General features: G+C 35.6%; 1 protein-coding gene across 3 annotated transcripts; it reads right to left on the bottom strand.

The window, feature by feature from the left end:
• Window positions 1-6,687: 6,687 nt before the first annotated feature.
• Window positions 6,688-10,277, bottom strand: LOC136223475 (auxin-responsive protein IAA26-like). 3 transcript variants are annotated; one of them, XM_066011500.1, is made up of 7 exons: window positions 9,772-10,276; window positions 9,424-9,688; window positions 9,234-9,345; window positions 8,176-8,456; window positions 7,393-7,546; window positions 7,121-7,185; window positions 6,688-7,024 (listed from the first exon to the last, which is right to left on the bottom strand). In XM_066011500.1, the coding sequence occupies exons 2-7, from the start codon at window positions 9,653-9,655 to the stop codon at window positions 6,990-6,992; spliced, it is 879 nt and encodes a 292-aa protein (XP_065867572.1). In that variant the 5' UTR covers window positions 9,656-9,688; window positions 9,772-10,276; the 3' UTR covers window positions 6,688-6,989. The 3 variants fall into 3 exon arrangements, with proteins under 3 accessions (XP_065867572.1, XP_065867570.1, XP_065867571.1); XM_066011498.1 differs by having other exon boundaries at window positions 9,234-9,688; window positions 9,772-10,277; XM_066011499.1 differs by having other exon boundaries at window positions 7,393-7,543; window positions 9,234-9,688.
• Between the last annotated feature and the right edge of the window lie 13,005 nt (window positions 10,278-23,282).

The following is a 23,282-nucleotide window of genomic DNA, read 5'->3' as shown; positions in this document are numbered from 1 at the left end:
ATCGCACATCATTGAAAAGATAATTCCCAATTGGTAGCAATGAGGATCGGTGCTTCAATCAATTTGGCTTTCAATTGTTGAAAGGCGTGAACACATTTTTCATCAATCCTGAACTCAAATTCAATGTGGAGAAGGCCAGATAATGTAAATGCAAATTATGAGAAATCCTTGACAAACCTTATATAAAATCGCCATGGCCAAGGAAACTCTGGATTTCCTTCACAGAAGAGGGAAGAGACAGCTTTTTAATCACTTCCACTTTGCCTCAGTCAACCTCAAGTTCTTAGTTATAGATCTTGTTCCTAAGTACTATTCCTCCTTTCACCATGAAATGACATTTCTCCTAATTTTCTTTGCAATGTTTGAGAACAACTTCTAAGTTGTTCAAACAATCTTTGAAGGTTGTTCCATAAATTGAGAAATCATCCATAAATATCTCTATTGTTCTTCTAATTGTATCTTGGAAGATTTCCATCATGCGCCTTTGAAATATGGTTGATGCATTACATAAGCCGAAAGATATTCTCTATATGCATAAGTATCGAAGGGGCAAGTGAATATTGTTTTCTCTTGATCTAAAAGGTGAATAGCAATTTGGTTGTACCCCGAGTAACCATCAATAAAACAATAGAAGGCATAACCCGACAATCTCTCAAGCATTTGATCTATAAAGGGCAATGGGAAGTGATATTTCCTTGTTGTATCATTTAATTTGCATCAATCAATGCAAACTCTCCACCATGTGACTGTTCTTGTTGGTATCAACTCGTTATTGGTTTTTCATTTAATTATAAAACCAATAGAGATTAAATAATAATAATAATTAGGTTATTATATTTAACCCTAACTATATAAAGAAAATTTATTAGATTATTTTCCCAACCTTAACATAATATAATGAAAAGATGGACGCTAGCCTCCATTCTTTTATACAGAATTCCGCCAGCCATATATTGGAAGAAGCAAGTTTTGTTCTTCGTGCTAGCACACGCATTCTGGCTTCAGTTTTCGCATGTGAAACAATAGAGGAAGTTAGCATTTCAGTTATTCAAGCTTTACCAAAATACTCATGAAATTCACTCAATGTTTCCAAGAAGTTTACTCCTACTTTAGCTTTTGATTTCTATATATAGAATACACATTGTATTATCTTTTTCAATAAGAACAATATCAATTTTTGTTCCATAAGATCTTGTTCCTATTTTATGAGCCTCAACCTAATTCATGGTTGAAATGTCATTTTGATGTTTTAAGTTTTGTCAAATCTTTCCATTTTGAATTTGGGTGTCTTGAGGCATGACTATGGTCGATTCATGTATGATTTTAGTGTGTGTTTTCTCGTCTTCTCAATGTGTTTGTAATAGAAGACTTGTCCTTATTAGCTATTATACGATATTTTCAAATATCTTTTATTAGACGATTCGTGAACTCGAGATCCATTTCTCTTATTCAGGCTGCATGCTCTCTTTCTAATCATTTTCAGTGGGTGGCCACCTACTTTTATTGATGATATATACTAAACTTTTATTATCAATGAACCTGATTATTTTTACTTTAAAAAAATAAAAATATATAACCTCACAACAACCACGTAATGACAAAGATGCCGGTAGAAAAAAAGGATAAAGTATCAAAATAGTCTCAAGATTTTTAGGTAAGTCTCAATTTAACTCCAACATATAAAATATCATCATTTTATAGTCTCAACAATGGCATCAATTTAACATCAAGTTTCGTTACCCATGGCTAAATTGCAAGGTTGTAAAAACGTTAGATGTTAGTCGGGTGGACATGACCTTATAAGATTAATCCGGAATTAATCGGAGATTAATCGGATTTGTACTTTTTTATTTTTTAATCAACAAATTGTTATATAAATTAAATTAAAATATGTATTATACTATCTGATTCGGAATATCATCACAGGGCTCATTGGGCCCAGGCCCATTAGAAGAAAGGCCTAAGGAGGCCCATAAGACCACCACAACTCACTATAAGTACCCCCAACATAGGAAAGGTAAAGACACATTTTCACTCACTACTCAATCGGGTACCCTCTAAGCTCTTCGATTATTTTCCTTTAGTAATCATCTCGAACATCTAACTGTCTTGATCGTCGGAGTGTTCACAGGGACCGCTCCCCGCGCAGAGACGATATCCGAAAGCCACGAGAACCCCCGAAGGCTGCCCGGATCACTGTAATTCGTTCCCTAATTACTATCTAATAATAATAATAATAATAATATGAAATTATTTAATCTAGAAAAACACATAAATTTGTAATATATGTTATAAAAAATGTGCAAACATTAAAATTTCAATAACAATATCACTGAAACAACTCAAATAAACAAAATATAATTTTTACAAGGCAAAAAGCACTATTAGACCCCTGATCTTTCATTTTTTGGTTCATTAAGCCTTTGATCTTTTATTTGGATACATTAAGCCCCTGATCATTTATTTTTTTGTCTCATTAAGCCCTTGATGACCAAATTAGTAAGTTATGAACATAAAATTCTGTTAAAAATACGTTATTAACTTCATCTATATTTGAAATTATTAAAAAAAATATTTTTTACAGTTTCAATTAAGGTTTGTACAGTTTTTCTATAGACACATTACACATCTAAAACTGCTTCTAAACAGTTAAAAAATACAAATTTCGAATGGAGATATAATGAATAACAGTCTGTTAACTGAATTTTATGTTCACACCTTACTAATTTTGTCATCAATGGCTTAATGAGACCAAAAATAAAAGATCAGGGGCTTAATGTATCGAAATAAAAGATCAATGGCTTAACGAACCAAAAAATGAAAAATCAAGGGCGTAATAATGCTTTTTGCCTTTTTACAAATAATATAATTCACCAAAAGCTATGAAACAATGTCATTAAAGTCTTAAACCATATCAGGAAAACAAGTAAACGATTAGAGAACACAATTACACTAAAATATTGAAAAATAATAAGCACAATTCATGAATAATCATGGAACAATGTTCAAAAGTGAACTATATATATATATATATATATAAAATTAATAATAATAAAACGCTTTTTTCATCGTCGCTTAGACGGTCTAGGCGTCTTTGGAGGAGCCCATGCGGCTAAAAATCATCTATAGGCTAAAAAGTCGTCCATAGGGACTAATAGCAAAAAATTGGGACGGATTCTCGATTTCGAGCCTAGGCGGTCCAAAAGGCCCTGTTTTTTTTAAGAGTGCGTTTCACAAACGTTAACGTTAAGAATTAGGACGATTTGATTACCTTTCCCCCCAAAAAAAAAATCTCATAGAATATGGAAGACCATGCTTAGTTAATTTGGGTAAGAAGTTAGGCAGCTCTCAATGAAAATGACCCTTCAAAACATGCCCAAATATAGATTTATCCCATTTCAACATCTTAGCCAATCTTCCCTTTTCTTTAAAGTTCCAATGGGTACATTGAATTGAACATCTTACACATCAAGTCCAGACAAATTAATCTCCACCCCACAATCCCAAGATCAAGGGTGAAAAAATCAATGACAGATTGTGTCTAAGTAAAGGCATGTTGTGATTAAGAGAGCTATGAACAAATCAACATCACAAAGGCATTTTTAAGGCATTGATTACCAATTTTGAAGCAAAAGTTGTAAAAATGATTCACTTTCTCCCTAACCAAAGTCAGAAAAAAAAGTAGTTTTTGAAGTTTGAATAGTAACACTTGTTCCAATACAAATCCTACAGAATAAAAGCCCAATAGCTTTACAACCAATTATTCTTCCCATTTTCATTAATGTTTTTCTCATTTTTCTTCTTTTTTGAAATTGTTGAATTTCTTGAATTTTAATAAATTTTTCTGAATTATAACCGACCTAAAATTTGAATTTTAGAAGACAAAATTGAGTTCTACACAGCCTGATTATTTTTAAATTATGTATGAATTGGAATTTTTGACTTCCATTATTCAGTTGTAGTTGTTGCCAATAAAAATAAAACAAATAGCAAGCTAATTTTTTAATTTTTATATGTTATAAAATAAATTTATTTTGAAAGCTTAGTGAGAAAGACAATTGCTAGTTTTTAATTTGCAATAGGAAATAGAAAATTGAATAAAAATAAATATATTATACTTATTAATATAAAATAATAAATATTGTATATTAAAATATTAATTTGGTCCATAAATTTAAAGTAAGGTTAATTAAAAAATGGTAAATGCTCCTCCTCCCTTAACCAAAGACTTTTCTAGTTCTAGATAAGCAACTACTAGCTACTATTTTCATCGGATTCTTAGCCGTTGGAGTAGAGAGTTTGAGAATAAACAGTTAGAGTAGAGAGTTTGGGAATAAACATTTATATTCACCTGTTTAACTTTTTCATTTGTTCCCTTCCCTTCCTCATTAGGGTTTTGAGACACTTTCGAAGATGACGCTTTCGGAAGTTAGAAGATTTAGGAGTCATAATACAAAGGAAGATAAAGATTCGAAAGTTAAAAACAAAGAGGATAAACTTATTGAGAATTCCTATAGGCTAAATTTACCAGCAAAACCTGTAATTCCTATAGGATATTTGGGTAGGTAAGAAGCCTTTATTGGAGGTTTGTACTTCCTTGCCTCCGTTGGACGTTCAGGACTGGAGGATTGCTGATGTTGTGGATTCTGAGGGTGAGTGGATTTGGGATAAATTTGATTCATACCTCAGTCTGGAATCGCTCCTTTCTATTAGAGGGGTTCACATTAGTAATCAAATTGAGGATCATGATAGTTACTGTTGGGCGCTGACAAACAATGGGGTCTATTCGTGTAAATCTGCTTTTCAGGCATTCTATCAGGGTTTGGATTCTTCTTCCCCAGGGGTGTGGAAGACGATTTGGGGCTTGAAAGTACCATACCGCATTAGGAGCTTCCTGTGGCTTGGGGCTAGGAATAGGTTGCTTACTAACTCGGATAGAAAAAGGAGGCACCTGGTGGATTCTGGAGCCTGTGGCAGATGCAGAGGGTTTGAGGAGACGCTGTGTCATGCTCTCAAGGATTGTGAGAAAAGTTTAGAGGTTTGGAGAAGAATTCTTCCTAGGGATGTGCTTCCTTCCTTTTTAGCTCATTCTGAAAATAATTGGTTTTTTGATGGTATTAATGGGATTCTTCTGCTTGGGAATCAAGGTGTTCTTCTTTTTGTGGCGGTGTGCCATCAGATTTGGAGGTGGCGGAACGAGGAGATCTTTGGAGGAGGAGTGGTTTCTATGCCAAATGTCCTTGATTTCTTTTCTAAGAAGATTAGTACCTGGGTTGAGAGTTTTGGTGAGGACCCCTTAGCTAGGGTGGTTCAGAGGAAGGAGATCAATCTTTTAGGCTGGTGTAGGCCGAGTGAAGGTGTGGTTAAGCTCAACACTAATGGTTCTTGTCTGAGAGACGGGAGAATTGCTGCAGGAGGGGTCCTTAGAGACGATGGAGGAAGGTGGGTTTCTGGCTTCTCTCAGAATTTAGGTATTGGTTCTTCCTTTTCTGCATAGCTTTGGGGGATTCTCTCTGGCCTGAAGCTGGCTAAGGATCTAGGGGTGAAGAAGCTTCTGGTTGAGTCAGATAACCAAGAAGCGGTTAAAATGATTTCTGAGGGCAAGTTGGTTTGCCGGAATAGCTTGAATATTATTAAAGGCATTAAAAAGATTGGGTCCTCCTTTGAGTCTATTAAGTTTGTTCATATTTATAGGGAGCAGAACCGCGTCGTGGACCGTCTTGCAATGGAAGGGCACTCTGGTTTGTTGGGTCTTTCTACCTTTTCTTCTCCACCGGGCTTCATTTCTTCTTTGATCTTGGAGGATGTGGTGGGGGTCAGTTTTCCTAGGCTGATCCCGGGTTGAGTTGTTTTGTTTTTTGTTTTTTTTTCCTTTCCTTTCCTACCAAAAAAAAATGGAGAGAAAGAACTGCAAGAATTTAGAGCGGCAGACAACAGGAGACAACTTAAGAAAAAGTAGAGGAGATCTTCAACAGTTTATAGGCGCAAACTGAGGGAAAGTTAAGAGACCACAGGTTAATAATTATAACATATCCCTGCGGTATTCTCGAAAGATGGTAAATATGTAATAATTACTTCTACCGAAATGACAAGAGGTGGAAAGCTCCTTGGAAAAAAGAAAGCAGTTTCAGGTGGCAGAAAGTGGACGTCCAAAAAACGAAACCCTGAAGAGCTTCACATAAAGAACTCTAAAAGAGAATACATGTGATATCACACCAGCTAAAGGAGCTAAAGCAGCCAGGCACGTGGACCACTAAAAAGCCTGGGGAGAAAAGCATAACAGTAAGAGACACATGTTTTAACCGCATGAGCTGATTTAAAACATACGCTTCAAATCCCTACAATACGTCGTAACTTATAAAAAGCAGAGACAAACATAAAAGTGTATGAATATGTGGGTTAATCAAGCACCGACACATGCAGACCTACCCAAGCTATAAGGTACCATTTACTCATCCTTGTAAATAGTCAATATAAAAGAAGCACAAAGAACACAATCGTTCTTACTTCACTGACTTAAGTATCGGAAAAAGACAGCATACATTGACCATTCTCCAACAGTTTGTTGATTTTATCTATTCAATCTACCAAGCTTACATCGCAGATTCAGAGACATAAAATAAAATACGATTTTAAATTTCACAGTGAGGTAAAACTGGAAAATTTAACTCAATGATCAAAACCGTCTTCCACCAAAATTGAACTCGATTAATAATGTCATCCAACAGCACATTGCAGGTTTGGTTGTCAACATTCCAAAATTAAACACCTTTACAATAATAATCTCAAAAACACAGTTATTAATCACTGTTGCACATTGCATTAAAGGATAATGGTTAATTGAGGGGTGAAAACCATATATACTATACTACTATTCAGTTTTCATACAAAACCAAACTAGAAAATAATACCAACATAATCATAAATTCCTCTCTTTCAATCAATCTTCAAATCAGCATCATCAATCTTCACAGCAAAATTCATCTTCATCAGCAACACTTGTCATTCTTGTTATTATTTCCAACTGAAACAATTTAACAATTATAATACAATTAGCAAATTGACACTTAGTTAGTTAAACATTAATTAATGAATTCATTAAACAAAAACAAAAACTCACAGGTCAATGCAGAAACTTCAGAACTCTTCAACACACGAAGCCTCTTCACAGTTGACACGAACATGCTACAAGTAGCAATTAAGAAAACTTGTTAATTAATAGTATTGTTTTGTACTCTAATCAAAGTTTGAATGACGTGATTAAGATTCTAATACAGTACAAAACGACACACATAAGCATCTGATTAATTAATAATGAGGAAGCATTACTAATGGAATGGAATATAAAAATGGGGATAGAATAATAATAATGAGAGTGATAAAGATAGTTACTGCCAAGGGACATCCCCAACAAGCATCCTGTCTCCTTCATTATCTTCATAAACAAGAGTATATTCTCCACTTCCATCTAGTACTCCTGTTATTGCTTTCCCTTCTTCCTCTTCCTTCCTCATTATTCCTCCACTTGTCATATCTCTTTGAGCTACTACACATAATACACCCAAATTTTATTACCAACAACCACTCAAATCAACACATAATATTATGATCATATAAACGCTACTGAAGAAGAGTTTCCGTGCAACATAGAAAAATAACTATGTCACATGTTATAAATTGAATAAAAGAAGGGTAAGGGGATAAAAATTGGGATAACATAATTTGTTTCCCCCTCTTTCATGGTATGTTGAATATGTTAACGTTTAGACTCATCGGGTACCCTTTATGTGACCGCTCTCTCTCAAATCAATTTTAATTGGTATGGAAAAAAGACGGTTGATCCTAAGAGAGTGGCGTTCTTAAAGGATAAGGATGAGACAGAAATGAATTAAATCTCACATCGAATAATGGGAAAGGAAGTTATTTACATGATATAAACTAACTACAAGGGGATATTAGAAAAAAGAATAGTATAGGCATCAATTTGAATAGATTGAGAACATATCCTTGGTTATATGGATAACATAAAGTGGGAATTACCTTTGTGAATCCAAACAAAGTTACTAAATGACAAGAATATCAAATCAACACTATTTATCAGGAAGCCACTAAAATAATGATGCATTAAGATTAAAAAAAAAAAACATATAGAGGGTAAAAAGGAAAGGTAAAAACCTGCAAGGAGGTCTCTAAAGAGTTCATCAACAGCAGAAGAAAGTTTCTCATAGCTATCATAAGCTTTAAGATCCACTTTCCTTCCAATAGGAACACCATCCATATTAATCTTCACAAACATCCCTCTCTTGCATGTGGTTTCAACCGCTGTTTCACTAGCAACTTTCTTCTTTGGACTTTCATTTTGTGAGTCAATAGCTGACTTTGATGAGCTGCTGCTTGCTAGATTTTTCCTGAACGATCTAATTGGAGGCCATCCCACTACTGGACCAGGCGCTGTCCTGCTTCCAAACAAATCAAATCACACTAAATTATGCTTGAACTTGCCTTTAATAGAAGCTAGAAATTCATTTAACACGATAACACGAAAACAATCCATTTAACACGATCTATTTGACACAAATTTATTATATATAATCACATGAAATTACTGTGAATCTGTCAAGAAATCAATTGAATTAAAAGCTCAAATTCATAGTTAAGACCGAAATTAAGGTAATATTAAAGTCCGAGAATAAATTATAATACATAACACGATTATAACATGATAAGCCAGCACGATAACATATTTTTGACAAAATAAGTTTCATGTAGCAAGAATCAGGAAGGAAAAATACAAGGGCTCACAAGTCAAGAAAAGGAATAAATATATCTTAAAATATGCCAAGTACAATGCAAGAGGGGTGAAGGAGACAAGGGACAAATTCTAGCTAAAAGTCACACACAAAAAATCAAAACAAGAAAAGGGTGTATTTGATGATAGTAAATAAGAATGGGGGAGTGAGAATTTCAAGGGTGTGTGAATGAAATTAACACTTTCCCTCCAATATTCTCTCCCTCCCCAAGGATTAAGATGACATAGAAAAGAGAGAAGAGGGACCAAAAGCACAAAAATAAGAATTAACACCAAAGGGGAAAACACATTACAACAGAGAAACAAACAACATTATAATGATGGACCACACAACACAAGCACAGACACCATCTAACAAGGTGAACATGTGAGTGAATATCCTCTGTCAAAAAGATAGAAAAATTAAAATTAAAAAAAAAAGTACCTTTTCTGAGAGGTGTTGGGCACAGCTGTAGGCGGTGAAAACACCTTCTTTTCTGCAGGCTGGTGCAGGTCTACTACCACTTTAGTGCAACAGGGGGAGGATGATTCCTTTGCTATAACAGGTAGGGTCTGTTGTGATGTTGTTGCTATATTGTTTGTTTTAAACTTAAGAAATGGACTACTAACTGTACCTTTTCCTTGTTGTTGATTATACCAATGGAAGTACTGTAGAGTAGTAATTAGATGAGACTCATCTCCATTATTTGATTCATGCCCTGGCAGTCCAAGCCTTAGTTCTAGCTTCTTCTCATCCGACGTCGTTTTTTCACTTTCCTCGCCTCTTTTAGCTACAAACTCTCTTTCCCTCGGTATCAAATCCAACAACTGAGGACACACCTCCGGAGATTTTGAACTTCCCTCCATGCAAGAAACCAAACCAGAACAACCAAATTTTATCTGGGTATTGAAAAAACAACCAAAGGTCAGAACTTTACAGGGTTTCTCACGTCAAAAATTGGGGGAAATGATCATAGACATACCTTTATGAGATGGGAATCCTTTAATTCACTGCTGGCATCCTCAAGTAGAGTTTAAAAAGCTTAAGATGTTGAACATAGAAAGAGGGAGGAGGAGTAATTTTATAAAGGGGACAGAGAGAGACTAAAAATTCCTTAAACCCAGCAGAGAGTGAGGGGAGAAAATAATTACACCAACCCCACAAGGAGAAAGATAAGGAAGAAGGTGTTGTAGGCACTGAGAAGGGCAAAAGATAAGTAGTTTTATATTGTTTTCTTAGCACGCTTAAGTGGGTTCACTTTGCTTTTGGCAATAGGGATTAGGAGGAGACACTTTGAGAGAGAAAAGAAAAGCAAATAAATGGAGAAGTGAAATAACAGAGAGATATAAAAGATGAAAGTGCACGCAAGAGAAAGAGAAGGGAGACCTCTAAATAAACGTTGGGTTGTTTAGCTGTGGAAGCAAAAGCGTGCTGTTTGCTGACCTCCTTAAACCAAGATACTTTCTTTTTCTTCTCTCTCTCCCTAAAACTACTGCCAAATGTATTACAAGAGGGAACATCCCCCTTTATTAGAGCCTCCCTAGAGAGATAAATTCAAACAGAAAAAGACTAGTGAGAGAAAGTGTCACTATTACTCCTAGTACTAGTAATTAGCAAAGTTTTAACCTTTATTAGCAAACAAATGACAATCCCACCAAACCCCAAGCAAATTAATTAAAATCTCCTTGTTTTGAGTTGATTTAGTTACACTTTTGCTTAGTATAATTCGGTTACTAAATGAATCGAACCAAAAAGAATTAATAATTGAATATTGTGAAACCAATCAATTCCGGTTTAGTTCGGTTACCAACCAAATGATAGAAATATATTAAAGATTATAAAACTGAAAAACTTTGGTTCGGTTCAGTTTCAGTTAAATCAATACTTCTTATAGAATAATTGAACTGATAACCGAATATCAAATTAAGCATAATTGAATCAAATTAAAAGTTCGGTTCAATTATCGGTTTGATTATCAGTTGCTCGTTATTTTTACACGTCCTACTTTGCATATAGTCATGACTTCTACCAATACTGGCGAGATGGGCTGGATTTAATTTGGAGATTTAAAAAATTTCATAATTTTATTTAATAAAAGTCAACCATATAATTTGGTTTCATAGTAAAGAAAAAGTGGTTTTAAATCTTTTTATTTGAATATTCAACCGGGTTTAACGGTATTCAAATGAAAATTTGAAACTTTTTAGATATGTCTACAATATAATTCAGTTCGATATTGGAAAAAAAATCGATAATTTATCTAAGACTTAATTTTTTTAATCAAACGTAGACTTGAAAAAGGAAGGGTTAGTTAATTAAGTAATTAATTAAGTAGTTTAATCTAGATTAGAAAAGGAGAAAAGATGGAAACTTTATGGTGAATTAAGACTTTAAGAGGCAATGTATAATGTATTTACCTTTTTTGCAAGGTCAAGAAAATGATATGTCTTTGTGGGGTTAAATTATTATTATTATTTTAGAGAGAGAGAGAGAGAGAGAGGGGATATTGCATGATCCAGATTAGCAGGGGGTGTTGTGCAATAAAAACATGCAGATCCCATGATCTTGTCTGCTGTAATATTTTTTTGAGCCTTGGAAACAAAATTAGGAGCTTGTTCCTATCAAATGATAGATTTGGAAACGCATTTATAGCCGTTGGATTGTTAAGATAGGGATTTGGATTAACCTGACACAACTCTCTTCAACTTAAACTCTGATCCTACCACCAGACCAGTAGATATAGAAAAAGGAGGCCCTCTTTTGTTCCTTTTTATTTCTTTTTTGTTTTGGTCTGTTTAATGTATTTATTTCTTACAAGAAATTCTATTATTACATTAATACAACAAGTGGCTCACCAACCCAACCGAACTTTCCTTTCTATGGCCATACTACCCCTTGCGTGTTTTGCCTAAACAACTCCTGCTTCTCATTTCTACATCATGTATTTTCATCTTAATTTGTCTCTTCATTTTCCTTCTTTGGATTATTTAGTGTAACTCCACATAAATAAGGTTAAAAGAGTTATTATACGGAGAACTTGCTCCGATACCTAAATTAATTTATGGAAGATCACAATTAGTAAATTAAAACTATAATACAAACTTAATAGAACGAAAAATGTATATATCTTGAACTGAGCTTACTCTATTTATATTGATATTGAGCTATAGAAGACGATTATGAATTGTGAAGCGGAGTGGTCCACGTGTTTCGTGTTGATAGGAGGATCCCAATTTACTGTAACACCCTGGTCCAATACCATGTAGATATTGTCCGCTCTGGCCTAAATCCAACACATTGGGCCTCACGGCTTTAAAACGCGTCTACATGTATTTGATTCACATTTTACTAATAAGGTCCAATCACTCTCTCTCCATTTCCGATGTGGGATTCAATTCACTCCTGCCCCCATCGCCATCCCTTAGGGTCACTCATTGCTCATGCCTTCTACCACGGCGTCACCCACTCTAGATCGGGTCGAGGCCCACCAGCTTTCACCCGGTTCGTCCCCGAACCACACATCGTACATGGAGAGTCGGCTCTGATACCAATTGTAACACCCTGATCCAATACCATGTAGATATTGCCCGCTCTGGCCCAAATCCAACACCTTGGGCCTCACGGTTTAAAAAACGCGTCTGCATGTATTGGATTCATATCTTACTAATAAGCCCCAATCACTCACTCTCTATTTCCGATGATGGATTCAGTTCATTCCTGCCCCTATCGTCATCCCTTAGGGTCGCTCCTTGCTCAGGCCTTCTACCACAGCATCACCCACTCTGGACTGGGTCGTTACAAGGTAGTTGAGATCTTGTATGGTCTTGCTTTCAGGGATGGATGTTACAAAGTGGTCAGCGAAGAGTTTAGACATCTACTTAAAGTTGATGATTATCTCGATGCTTAGGGACTCATACCAATAGGAGGCATCACGCTTTAGGGTAGTTGATGAAAAGGCAGCACATCACAATGTCAGTTGTGTGGTAGTATCCATGGCTCCCCTGAAATTCTTGATGTAAGTAGTAGGGTCTGTTGTCCCATTATACTCTTTCAGCAGTGGGTATTTAAACCCCTCGTTCATGATCTTTTTACACATAGATATTTCTACCTTTGTGACGTTGAGATGTTGGACATCAATCCCCACCTCGATAATGATGCTTTTGAGCTTGTTGAGCTCTTTTTGCATTCCCTCGAGTCTAGCCTCTGTGGCCTCATCTTTAATTGGGAGGTCCCTTTTTTTTAGCACCCATCATTTCCGAGTTCAGGTTTTGGCTACTCTCTCTTGGCTGACCGATCGGGATTTAACTAGCTGATGACAGATCCTTCCATGAATGGAGTCTGGTGTCCTCCTATTCGGGGAGGGTCGTCTTCCTTCTCTCGCCCAGATTGATCTTATAGGGGATTAATCAACATCCCTTATTTTGCACGGAGGGGGAATTCGGCACTAGTGGTGTCGTACCAGGGATAATCCTTTCCCCTAGATTGCGTGCCCATATCTTTTATTTGGCTTTTCGGAGATCCGTCTTGTCAATGATAGTAGCTTTGGATAGTGTGGTGTCTAGTCAAGCAATTGGTAATCTCAGGTTTGCTCATATACTTGAAGGTTTCTTTCGTTATCACAAGTTTTTCTTTCACTTCAGCCTTTTGAATGGCGTGCTTTTGCATCATGATGCTGATGACCTCATTGACAGTATCAAAGTTTTCTACCAAACATTGAGAGATTATGCCCAAGAGCCTTTGTTGTTGGGGCTCCAGGACTTCATCTTCTTCCACCATTTTTAGAATTGGGTCGTCATTGACCCGATGAATTTTGCACGCCTCCTCTTTAGTTTTTTTTCTGGATCTCAATCGTAAAGAGTATAATGGTGGAAGGAATTTCAATGGAACTATTCAAATGAGTTATCATTGTGTTAGTCAATGCTCGCCGTACCAATTTGATGTGGTAGAATCCTGAGAGCCCACACGTCAACTTGAAACTACATAGAAGCAATGTCAAAAGGGGATCGTTTTACGACGAACCTGCTTCGATGCCTAAGATAGTTTACGAAAGGACTAGATGATGATCACAATCAGTAAATTACAGTTGTAATGCAAGGTTAATAGAATGAATGAACACGCCTATCTTGAGTCGAGCTTACTCCATTTATACTGATATTGAGTTGTAGAAGATGATTATAGATCATCGAGTGGGGTGGGGTGGGCCATGTGTCTCTTGTTTATAGGAAGAATTATGTCCAGAGATCAGTGCATGATATCCCGTAAGCCTACTAGGCCCGCGATTCTTAAGATTGGACATGACTATGACTGGATCCCTGACTAAGTCTAGTGAGACTTCTCAAATCAAGCTTCGTGATACATAGTCGTATTGCTTTATTTTGCTAGGGACATACCACATAACCTCCATCTCTAAGAGTTGGTTTGGGCCTCTACAGCACCACGTGGTATTGTTATATTTAAGAGGGTATTTGTTTGAGTTATTCAGATAAGCTTTGGACATTTCACTATAAACCGCATGAAATATAGTTTTTGATTAGTTGTATAAAACAAAAAAAAAGTTTTTTTTAGTAAAAACAGTAACATTTTGAAACTTTTTCTGAAAAACTCATTTTTGAAATTTTTTATGAATAGTTGTTCATTTTTATTTAATTTTAATAAAATTATTCTTCTTATGTCAACAAAACAAATTTCTTTTTTAATTTTATTTCGAAAGGACAAAGTTTTGCTTTGTTAATTTTAATTTTTATGTAGTTATTTAGGTTGTTTTTATTAATTTGTGTATTGCAGTTTTCATTTTTATAATTTATTCGTGGATTAATTTAAAAATTCCATATTAATAATTTTACCAAATACTAGAAATTAATCAGCTAATAATAAACAGTTAACAAAATAATTAATTATAACAACGAACGGCTAACAAAATGAGCTAATTAGCTAACAATTGAACCAAATATACTCTTAATGTTTATCGTTTTCTATAAGAATTATTCTTTTATATATATATATATATATATATATATAAATTACTTTTTTCAGTAACTTACGGTTTTGGAAAACTATAAACTTAACAAAAAAAAAAGTAATATTCCTTTATGTGTTAAATATTATATCGTTTTTTTGGACCAAAACTGTAACTTCATTAAATAATAGGATTAGCGTCCTCACGAATAATGTTCTCAAGCCATGGAGGCATTACACTGAAAAAACAATCGCTAGCATCGGAATAGGCTCGCCTTGCCACTAAATGTGCGGCCCTATTCGCTAAACGAGGAATAAAACAAACTTTAAAACCAGGGTGCGAGTTGATGATGGTCCTGTAGTCTAGAATAATCGAACCAAACTCTGTATTATCTTGTTGGTATGAATTAATTTCTTCAACAACTAATTTGGAGTCCGATTCAAAAACAACTTGTGTAAAATTTTGGCCGGTGAGCCAACTTAAACATGTACGTACCGCAAGTGCTTCTATAACCTTTGGTTCCTTGACTGCCTTAATTAAACAACTGCTCCCGAATAGAAACCGGCCTAACTCGTCCCTTATGACTGCTACTAGCCCGCTACATCTTTCATCCGGAAATTCCATCTATATTGCATTTGAATGATCCCACAGACGACAAGGCTACATAAGCATTCCAATCTCTGGTTTCATCCAGGACAACCCGCCAACTGATATCCGTCGACCACCATTCTTCTCGCCATAGCACTCTGTTCCGATGGTCCCAAATCGCTTTTAATCCGTAGCAAAGTCTTACTAATCTCTCTAGTGATGCAGTATTTAGCTCCTGCAACAACCATTGTGAGAAAGACATATTGCCAACTTGTGGCACCGATAGACCAGCAATTCGCCAAAACTCACCTGCCAAAAAACAAACTGTGAATAAATGCCGCTCAGATTCATCCTCCTCCACACAAACTAGGCACTCAAGTGATAATGGTACTCTTCGTTGGATCAGTCTGACCCGAGTGGGCAAACAATTTGAACACACATGCCATATAAACAACTTCAATTTTGGCAGAATTCTCAGATTCCATGGTTTCTTCCATCCCCCATGTTCCACTCCATTAGACTCCCTATTCATTCCTGATAGGTACCAAGATCTAACATTATAAAGTCCATTCTGGGACCATTGCCACACCCTCACATCATCTCTGGGGCTGATTGGCAGAATGATATCACAGATAGCAGCAACTTCAGATTCACTAAAATATCCTTGCAACTTATTCATGTCCCAGTCCCTCCCACCCTCTTCCAGCAAATCCGCTACTCTCAAGTCATTCAACCCTGGAATAACATAGGAATTGATACGAAATTCATCTAATTGTTGTACCCATGGGTCTTCCCAAACTCTAATACTTTCACCATTTCCCACTCTCCATCTCAACCCTTGCTTAAGGATACTCAGGCCACTCCAAATACTTATCCAAACCATACTAGGATTATTGCCTAATTTGGAGAATAGCAAGTCCTCATTTGGAAAATATTTTGCTTTGAACATTCGACTTACTAAAGTATTTGGGTTGCTAATCAATTTCCACCCTTGCTTCCCTAACAGTGCTAAATTAAAAACATGCAGGTTCTTAAAACCCATTCCTCCTAAATTATATCGTTTTAATATTATTAATTTGATATTTGTTTATATAACATTTTATATTATCAATACATTTTTAATAAAAAAAATTCAATTTGCTTTTATTTATGATAAAAGAGAAAGTTAGTAATTAATGTAAATAATTTAAATCAAGACATGAAAGAGAATTTTGGTGTCACAAAGTTAGCAACCCCCGAGATAGGATGGATAAAGGTAAATAGCGATGGGGCGAGCAAGGGTAATCCTGACCCTGCGGCTGTTGGTGATGTTATTCGGAATGAATCTGGCGGATGGGTTGGTGGTTATGCAATTAATATCGACTGTTGCATTGCTTTCTTGGCAGAGTTATGGGGGAGATTAAACAATTGTTTGCTAGAAGTTAAGTTGGCAGCGTGTACTTCAGATTGATGATTACGTGGAGGAGTGACTATCGACGGATTATTTTTGAGCTGGACTCCTTAAGCGTCATACAGATGTTACAGGAAGAGGATGTTAGTCGTCATAGATTTTACTGGCTCATTGAAAAGTATCGCGTGTTACTTAGACAAGCTTGGAAGGTTAGGTTGGTCTATGTTTTTCGCAAGGGGAACAAGACAGCTGATTGTATGGCAAACTACGCAGAATGATTGTCCTTGGGTCTTCACGAGTGTGATGAACCTCCTGCAGACATTCAGGATATTTTATTTTCTGACACTTATGGCTCGTGTCTTCCTAGAATAACTCGAGTTTAGTTGTTTGGCTTTTTACCTCCCTCAAATTAAAAAGATAAAAAAAAAAAGTAAAAATTTAAGAGAGAATTATTTTAAATAGTCTAATCAATGTGTTTGATGAAAATCTTCAACAAAATATATATGTGAAACCGGAGGTAATATATAAAAAAGCAGGGCTTATAAGTTTTTTTTTTTTTTTGAAGAAATAAGGGTTTATTTTTAAATAATAAGATACTTTAGAATTGGATATTTGCAGACCATATTATTAGGGTAGTTGGTATTTATTTTTCTTGTATTTTGAAAAGTGGGACTAACTACCACTTCTCACGTGTGGATGGATATGTGGTTAATGTAATTAAAATTAAAAAGAGTTTAATTTCACAACAACAAGGACAATGACTTTCATAATTAAAGAAACAAATTGAAACCAAACCATGGTCAAACAAAAACATGTCTTTGCCACACGTTAGGATCATTTTTGCCACACGTGTTATTTATATGAGTTTGTGATATCAAAATCATGAAAATGTCATAATCCTCAAGAAAATAAAATTCACTATGTAGGCATGCTTGTGTATATTTGTAGACCAACTACAATGTACAGATATTTTTTTTTATTGTTCCTTTGATAATCAATAATTATCTTTTGACTTAATGCATAATATAAGATGAAGATATGGAGAAAATAAAAATTAATGCTTCATTATTTTTGTGGTTTATAAATTAGGGTTAATTTCTTTTAAAGTCCATATAGTTTCACGAATTCATAGATTGATACATGTAGCTTCAACAACATGCGCCAAAGGTTGGACAATAGGAGAAACTGCGGGTAAATTTCATCAATGGTGTACAACTTTTGCCTCATTTCACACTTTGGTGTACAACCTTCATTTTGTCACACTAATATATACGAACTTACATGTGACCTCTCACTATGGTGTACAACAGGTAAAAATGACCGGTCAATGTTGGGCCAACCTGCCATGTCAGCTTTTTTTATCCAGCTAATTTAAAAAAGTGGGGTCACTATTTATAAAATTACTAAAATATCCTTAAATGATTTCCCTCCTATAACCATTAAAGTGCATTCTCTCTCCTCTCTCCTCTCTCCTTCCTTCATATCTAATCCCAAACTATTTTTTCCTCCATTAAAATACACACTCTCTCCTCAAATTTTCTTCTCTTCTATGGTTGCTGTAACAATTTTTTTTTTTAATAAATTCTAATCAACAGGTATGAAAGCTGTTTCTTTGTACCAATCCAGCCAAAGAACCTTTCTCCATAGTTTCCTACTGCTCTAAACTATGTTTTTTCTTTAGGTTGTTTTTTTATTGAATGCCTCAAAAGCTGCAACCAAGAAAAAAACCAAACAGCAAGATCAATTTTCAATTAATCAGGATTACAAAAGAAAACCTCTGGAAAAAAACTGCAACCAAGAAAAAAAAACCCAACAGCCAAGCTTAATTGTTGAGCTTTACAGCTCTTTCTTCAAATACCACCATAAGATTCCATGGTTGTCGGAAACCATTATTCACCAATCCTATCGCATATTATCTTAGCATTGTCATCATGTTTTAATAGGTGATTTACTTACCCTAGCTTAATTTATTAATTTGCTAATTAGTACCCAGGTGTTACAAGCAGGCACAAGGTGATTTACTAACCATCTTCCCAATTTCAGAAAAATCTCAAATTCAATTTGTATTCAATCCTCAGTTTCAATGCTAAGATCCACCTAATTTCGTGATCTTCTGTTTGTTAGAGATCCACGCTCACCGCACCAATTGATAACTTGGGAAAAATCCTTGATCGGAGCACTTCCCTATGAGGCGCCATTGGGATCGGCCGGGAACACTCCGATGCCAAAGTCAGTAATATTTCTCAGAATAAACTTTAAGCACAAAATTAGAGAATCAATAAGTGTACCTTTGATACTAGGAAGTTGGGGTATTTATATAGGTTTCTGTAACCTTCAGCATTAATGGGGAAGCATGTGAGGAGTCGTGTCATTACTCATCTTTGATTGCTATCAATTCTCTATTAATCCCAGCATTTATCATTCAAACCCTCAGAGTTGAGGTATTCGAACAGTCAAGCCTTTATTCCCCTTTAATGGCTATTAATTGCCATTTAATTGTATTTATTCCCATTCATGGATGGTAATAGAGGTGCCTTTTGGTATTCTTAGATCCGTCAAGGCGTATGTACGCTTTCCTTGAGAGCTATGGCGGGTCTCCACTACTCGCTCTCATCGAGCGTATCTCGCCATGGTCCACATGGTATGGCATAATGCTAAAAACTCCTTCATTTTCTCCATTATTTGCATATTCACCCATGCATTAATCCTGCAATAATTGTTATTAATTCCATATTAATCATGCATAAATATCTCTTTTAGAAGGAATAATGGTTTGCCATTATTTCTATTAATTTTCCCTTATTCCTTATTCAAGAATAATTTGGGTTGTTATCAGTTTCTCTTCCTCAAATTCTTCACTCCCTTTCTCACTCTAAACTAAACCCACATCCAAAAACCCCCAAATTGAATCATGTAATCATTAGATAACCCATCATTTAACACATGTTCAACTTGCATTATGAAAATTGGTAATCATTATTAAATTATCCATTTTGTTTTAGTTCCAGATCTTGTTATAATTTTGCGTTTGAAGTTGTGCCATTGATAATTTTCATAGCTGCTGTGAGGAGGACGTATTCTGTTGCATTTTTAGGCACCTTTGTTATGAGGAGGACGCATGAAGAATCTGTCTATGAACCATCATCCACCATGGGCCAATAAAAGGAGCAGTAGAAAATTAAAAGGAGAGAGAGAGAGGAGTTAGAGAGAAGTTGGAGGAAGAAGAAAGTAGGAGTTTTTAATTAGTGGAAAAGAAAAGGGTATAAAAGTAATTGCATATATGGTGGGTCAATTTTTGACTTTTTGACCGGTCAAACCGCTGATGTGGCACATTGACTTTGCGTTGACCAATCATTTTTACCTGCTGTACACCATAGTGTGAGGTCACCTGTAAGGTCGTATATATTAGTGTGACAAAATGAAAGTTGTACACCAAAGTGTGAAATGAGGCAAAGGTTGTACACCATTCATGAAATTTACCCGAGAAACTGCCTCGTTGATGCTTGCAGAGTTAGGACTCGGCCTGTTTAAGGAGGTGCAGAGACAGTGATCTAAGATGATGAGTTTTAATATGATGAAAAACATGATATATTTTTTTTTCTTTCAAAACAACACATAAACATCCTAAAGATCCAAGCATGTAATAAAGAATAGAAAGAACTTGTTTACCTTTCTCATTTAGATTGAAAATAGAAAAAGAATACAATCTGATCTGAGATTAGGAACTATAAGGTGAACCATCTCTATCATCACAAACACCAAGGTGCCGTTTGGTTCACGGAATTAAGGAGGAATAGAATATCTATTCCTATAGAATTCCTATTCCACTATTTGGTTCAATTTTTTCCATGGAATAACTATTCTATTGAATTTGTATTCCACAATTGGTGGAATAAGGATTCCTAAATTAAACCTAGGAATATCTATTCTATCATTCATATTTTCTTTGATTCCCAAATTAACCGTATCATATCTATTGATAATTTATTCCACATTTCACACCAAAAAACGGTAAAAAAATGGAAAAAACATAAAAATTTGGAAAACTTGAAGAATGGTAAAAATGAGAAAATGTGAAAAATTAGAAAACAGGAAAAACGCAAAAAAAAAAAAAAAAGAAGAAGTGCAAACAGTTAAAACATATAAACGATAAAAATGTGAAACATGGAAAAGGTAGACAATTAGAAAAGTGAAACATGAAAAATGTGAATAGCTACGGTAAAAATTATGATAACTGTTTTTTTTTTCGTTTTTCACGTTTTAACCGTTTTTTGTATTTTTCACGTTTTAACCGTTTTTCACGTTTTTTCGCATTTTATCGTTTTCCTTCAATAATATATATCAAATATTTGAATAATTTATCATAATAATTAAAATTTGAAAATAAATAGAAAATTACACTTGAAGGGTAAAGTTGTCATTTGAACAACAACACTAGATATTTATTTCTAAAGAATATCTATTCTATTCTTTCCTATTTTATTCATTGGAAAAACCTATTCTATTCCATTATGTGAACCAAACGGCACCCAAAAGTCTCTTGTTAGAAAAGCACATGTTCTAGCACTTTCAATTCTCACTTGAATTGAACCACTTTTATTCTCAATTCTTCGTTTTTGAAGATGGTGGCTAGAGTTGTCATTTTCTCCTAAATAAAAGTTAGGAGATAATCTTATTATTTTCTATTTATATTTAGGTTACGAAATTAAAACTATTTTAATTTTTTTTTTGAACAACAATATTATTAATGAGCCACCAAAGGGCAAAAATGATTCAATACATCAATCAAAGAACTAGGCAAAGAATAAGAAACATAAGAACAAGTGAAAAAACGAGACTCCCGAGCCATCGCATGAGCAATCTCGTTAGCTTGCCTTTTAACAAATGAGACTTTGTAAGAATCATTAGATGAAAGGATCGACTGACATTGACCCCACCAGGTCCCCGAACTCATTCACATCACCGTCGGACGAAAGAATAGCATCGATAACAGTCTTAGCATTAGATTCAATAGTAACCTTTGTGTAACCAGCAGACTACAACCAACCCAAAGTGTCAAGGACAGCAAAAGCTTCACACTCCGGGATAGACGGAACACCTGCAAAATGGTTAGTTCTAACAGCCACCAAATTCCCACAATCGTCACGGATAACAGCACTAATACCAAACTGACCCGTATCATGGAAAAGAGCCGCATCAACATTACATTTGAGCTCCCCGGACGGTGGAACACGCCACAAGGAACAAGTAGAAGAGGACTGACCTGCAGACGAATAGGAAAAATTCTGGGATTTGAGAAGTCTAGCCTTCTTCCAATCAGACAAGGTTTCTCTAGCTAGAAGGAAGATCCGTTCAACCGAGAACACTTCGCTTCTCCATACCATACCGTTCCTCGGTCTCCAAACAGACCAAACCAACATCAAGAACATATCACCCTGATCCGCCTCGACACCTGCAAGCACAGAAAAAATCAACTCACCTAGACTTTCCGCCTCGCCTGCTAAACGAATCACTAAACTGTTAAAACCAACAGCCCCCCAGATCAGACGCGTATAGGGGCATTCAACAAAAATATGCCAACTATCTTCGATGTCCCCCCCACAAAATAAACAACGGTCAGGCATCGGAACCCCCTTGAGGATTAAATTCGTACGTACAGGCAAAACATTACGAACCGCCTGCCAAATAAAGTACCGCACTTTAAACGGGATCCCAGCATTCCAAATTCATCTCCAATTACCCAGAATAAAATTGTCGCCATTAGGAGCCATAACCTCGGACACAAATCTGTAAGCACTTTTGACCGTGTAACGTCCGGATTTGCTTCCATTCCAAATAATCGAATCAGCTCCACCCCACAAGTTAACAGGTAGACGACAAATTTCTCGAACATCCCTATGATTAAAAATACTTTCCACTTTATCATAATTCCAACCTGACCTCCCAGGGAGAATAAGATCAGACACTTTCAAATCAGCTAAAGCAGAATTAATTGGAGTTTTTACCCAATGGTTTCCAATCTCTCGAAGCCACGGTTCCGTCCACACGTTAATAGATGTACCATCACCAATTTTCCACCGATAACCATCTTTAAGCAATAATTGGGAATGCCAAATGCTCCGCCAAATGAAACTAGGTGAGTGCCCAAGACGAGCAGTAATAAAATCCCCCCGAGGGTAGTATTTAGCTTTGAAAACTCTACTAGCAAGAGAATTGGCATTAGTCATAAAACGCCAACCTTGTTTCCCCAACATTGCAAGATTGAAAGCGGTAAAATCACGAAAATTTAGACCTCCGAATAATTTTGGAAAACACAACCTTTCCCAAGACGTCCAATTGATAGAACGCTCACCATTCCGTTTATTACCCCACCAGAAGGAGTTCAACATCCTTTGAATTTCCTCGGCGGTAGAAGAAGGTAATTAGAAGACTCCCATAAAATAAACCGGGATTGTCTGTCCCACCGACCGAATTAAAGTGGCCTTACCTGCTTTAGATATGGCCTTACCCCGCCAAAGTTGAATTTTTTGCCAAACCCGGTCCTTCAAGTGAGCAAATA

The sequence above is a fragment of the Euphorbia lathyris genome, chromosome 3, assembly GCF_963576675.1.
Source record: "Euphorbia lathyris chromosome 3, ddEupLath1.1, whole genome shotgun sequence".
NCBI classification, from domain to species: domain Eukaryota; kingdom Viridiplantae; phylum Streptophyta; class Magnoliopsida; order Malpighiales; family Euphorbiaceae; genus Euphorbia; species Euphorbia lathyris.
Note: the sequence above shows the minus strand (reverse complement) of the source record. Positions and strands in the feature narration are given on the sequence as shown.

What these genes read in the sequence shown, in the direction of transcription:
- LOC136223475 (XM_066011498.1), bottom strand. Translation starts at nt 9,655, where the DNA reads ATGGAGGGAAGTTCAAAATCTCCGGAGGTGTGTCCTCAGTTGTTGGAT. An exon ending in CCCAACACCTCTCAGAAAAG is followed by an intron (nt 8,457 to 9,233) that starts GTACTTTTTTTT and finishes GTTTGGAAGCAG; the next exon opens with GACAGCGCCTGGTCCAGTAG. An exon ending in CTTTAGAGACCTCCTTGCAG is followed by an intron (nt 7,547 to 8,175) that starts GTTTTTACCTTT and finishes TATTATGTGTAG; the next exon opens with TAGCTCAAAGAGATATGACA.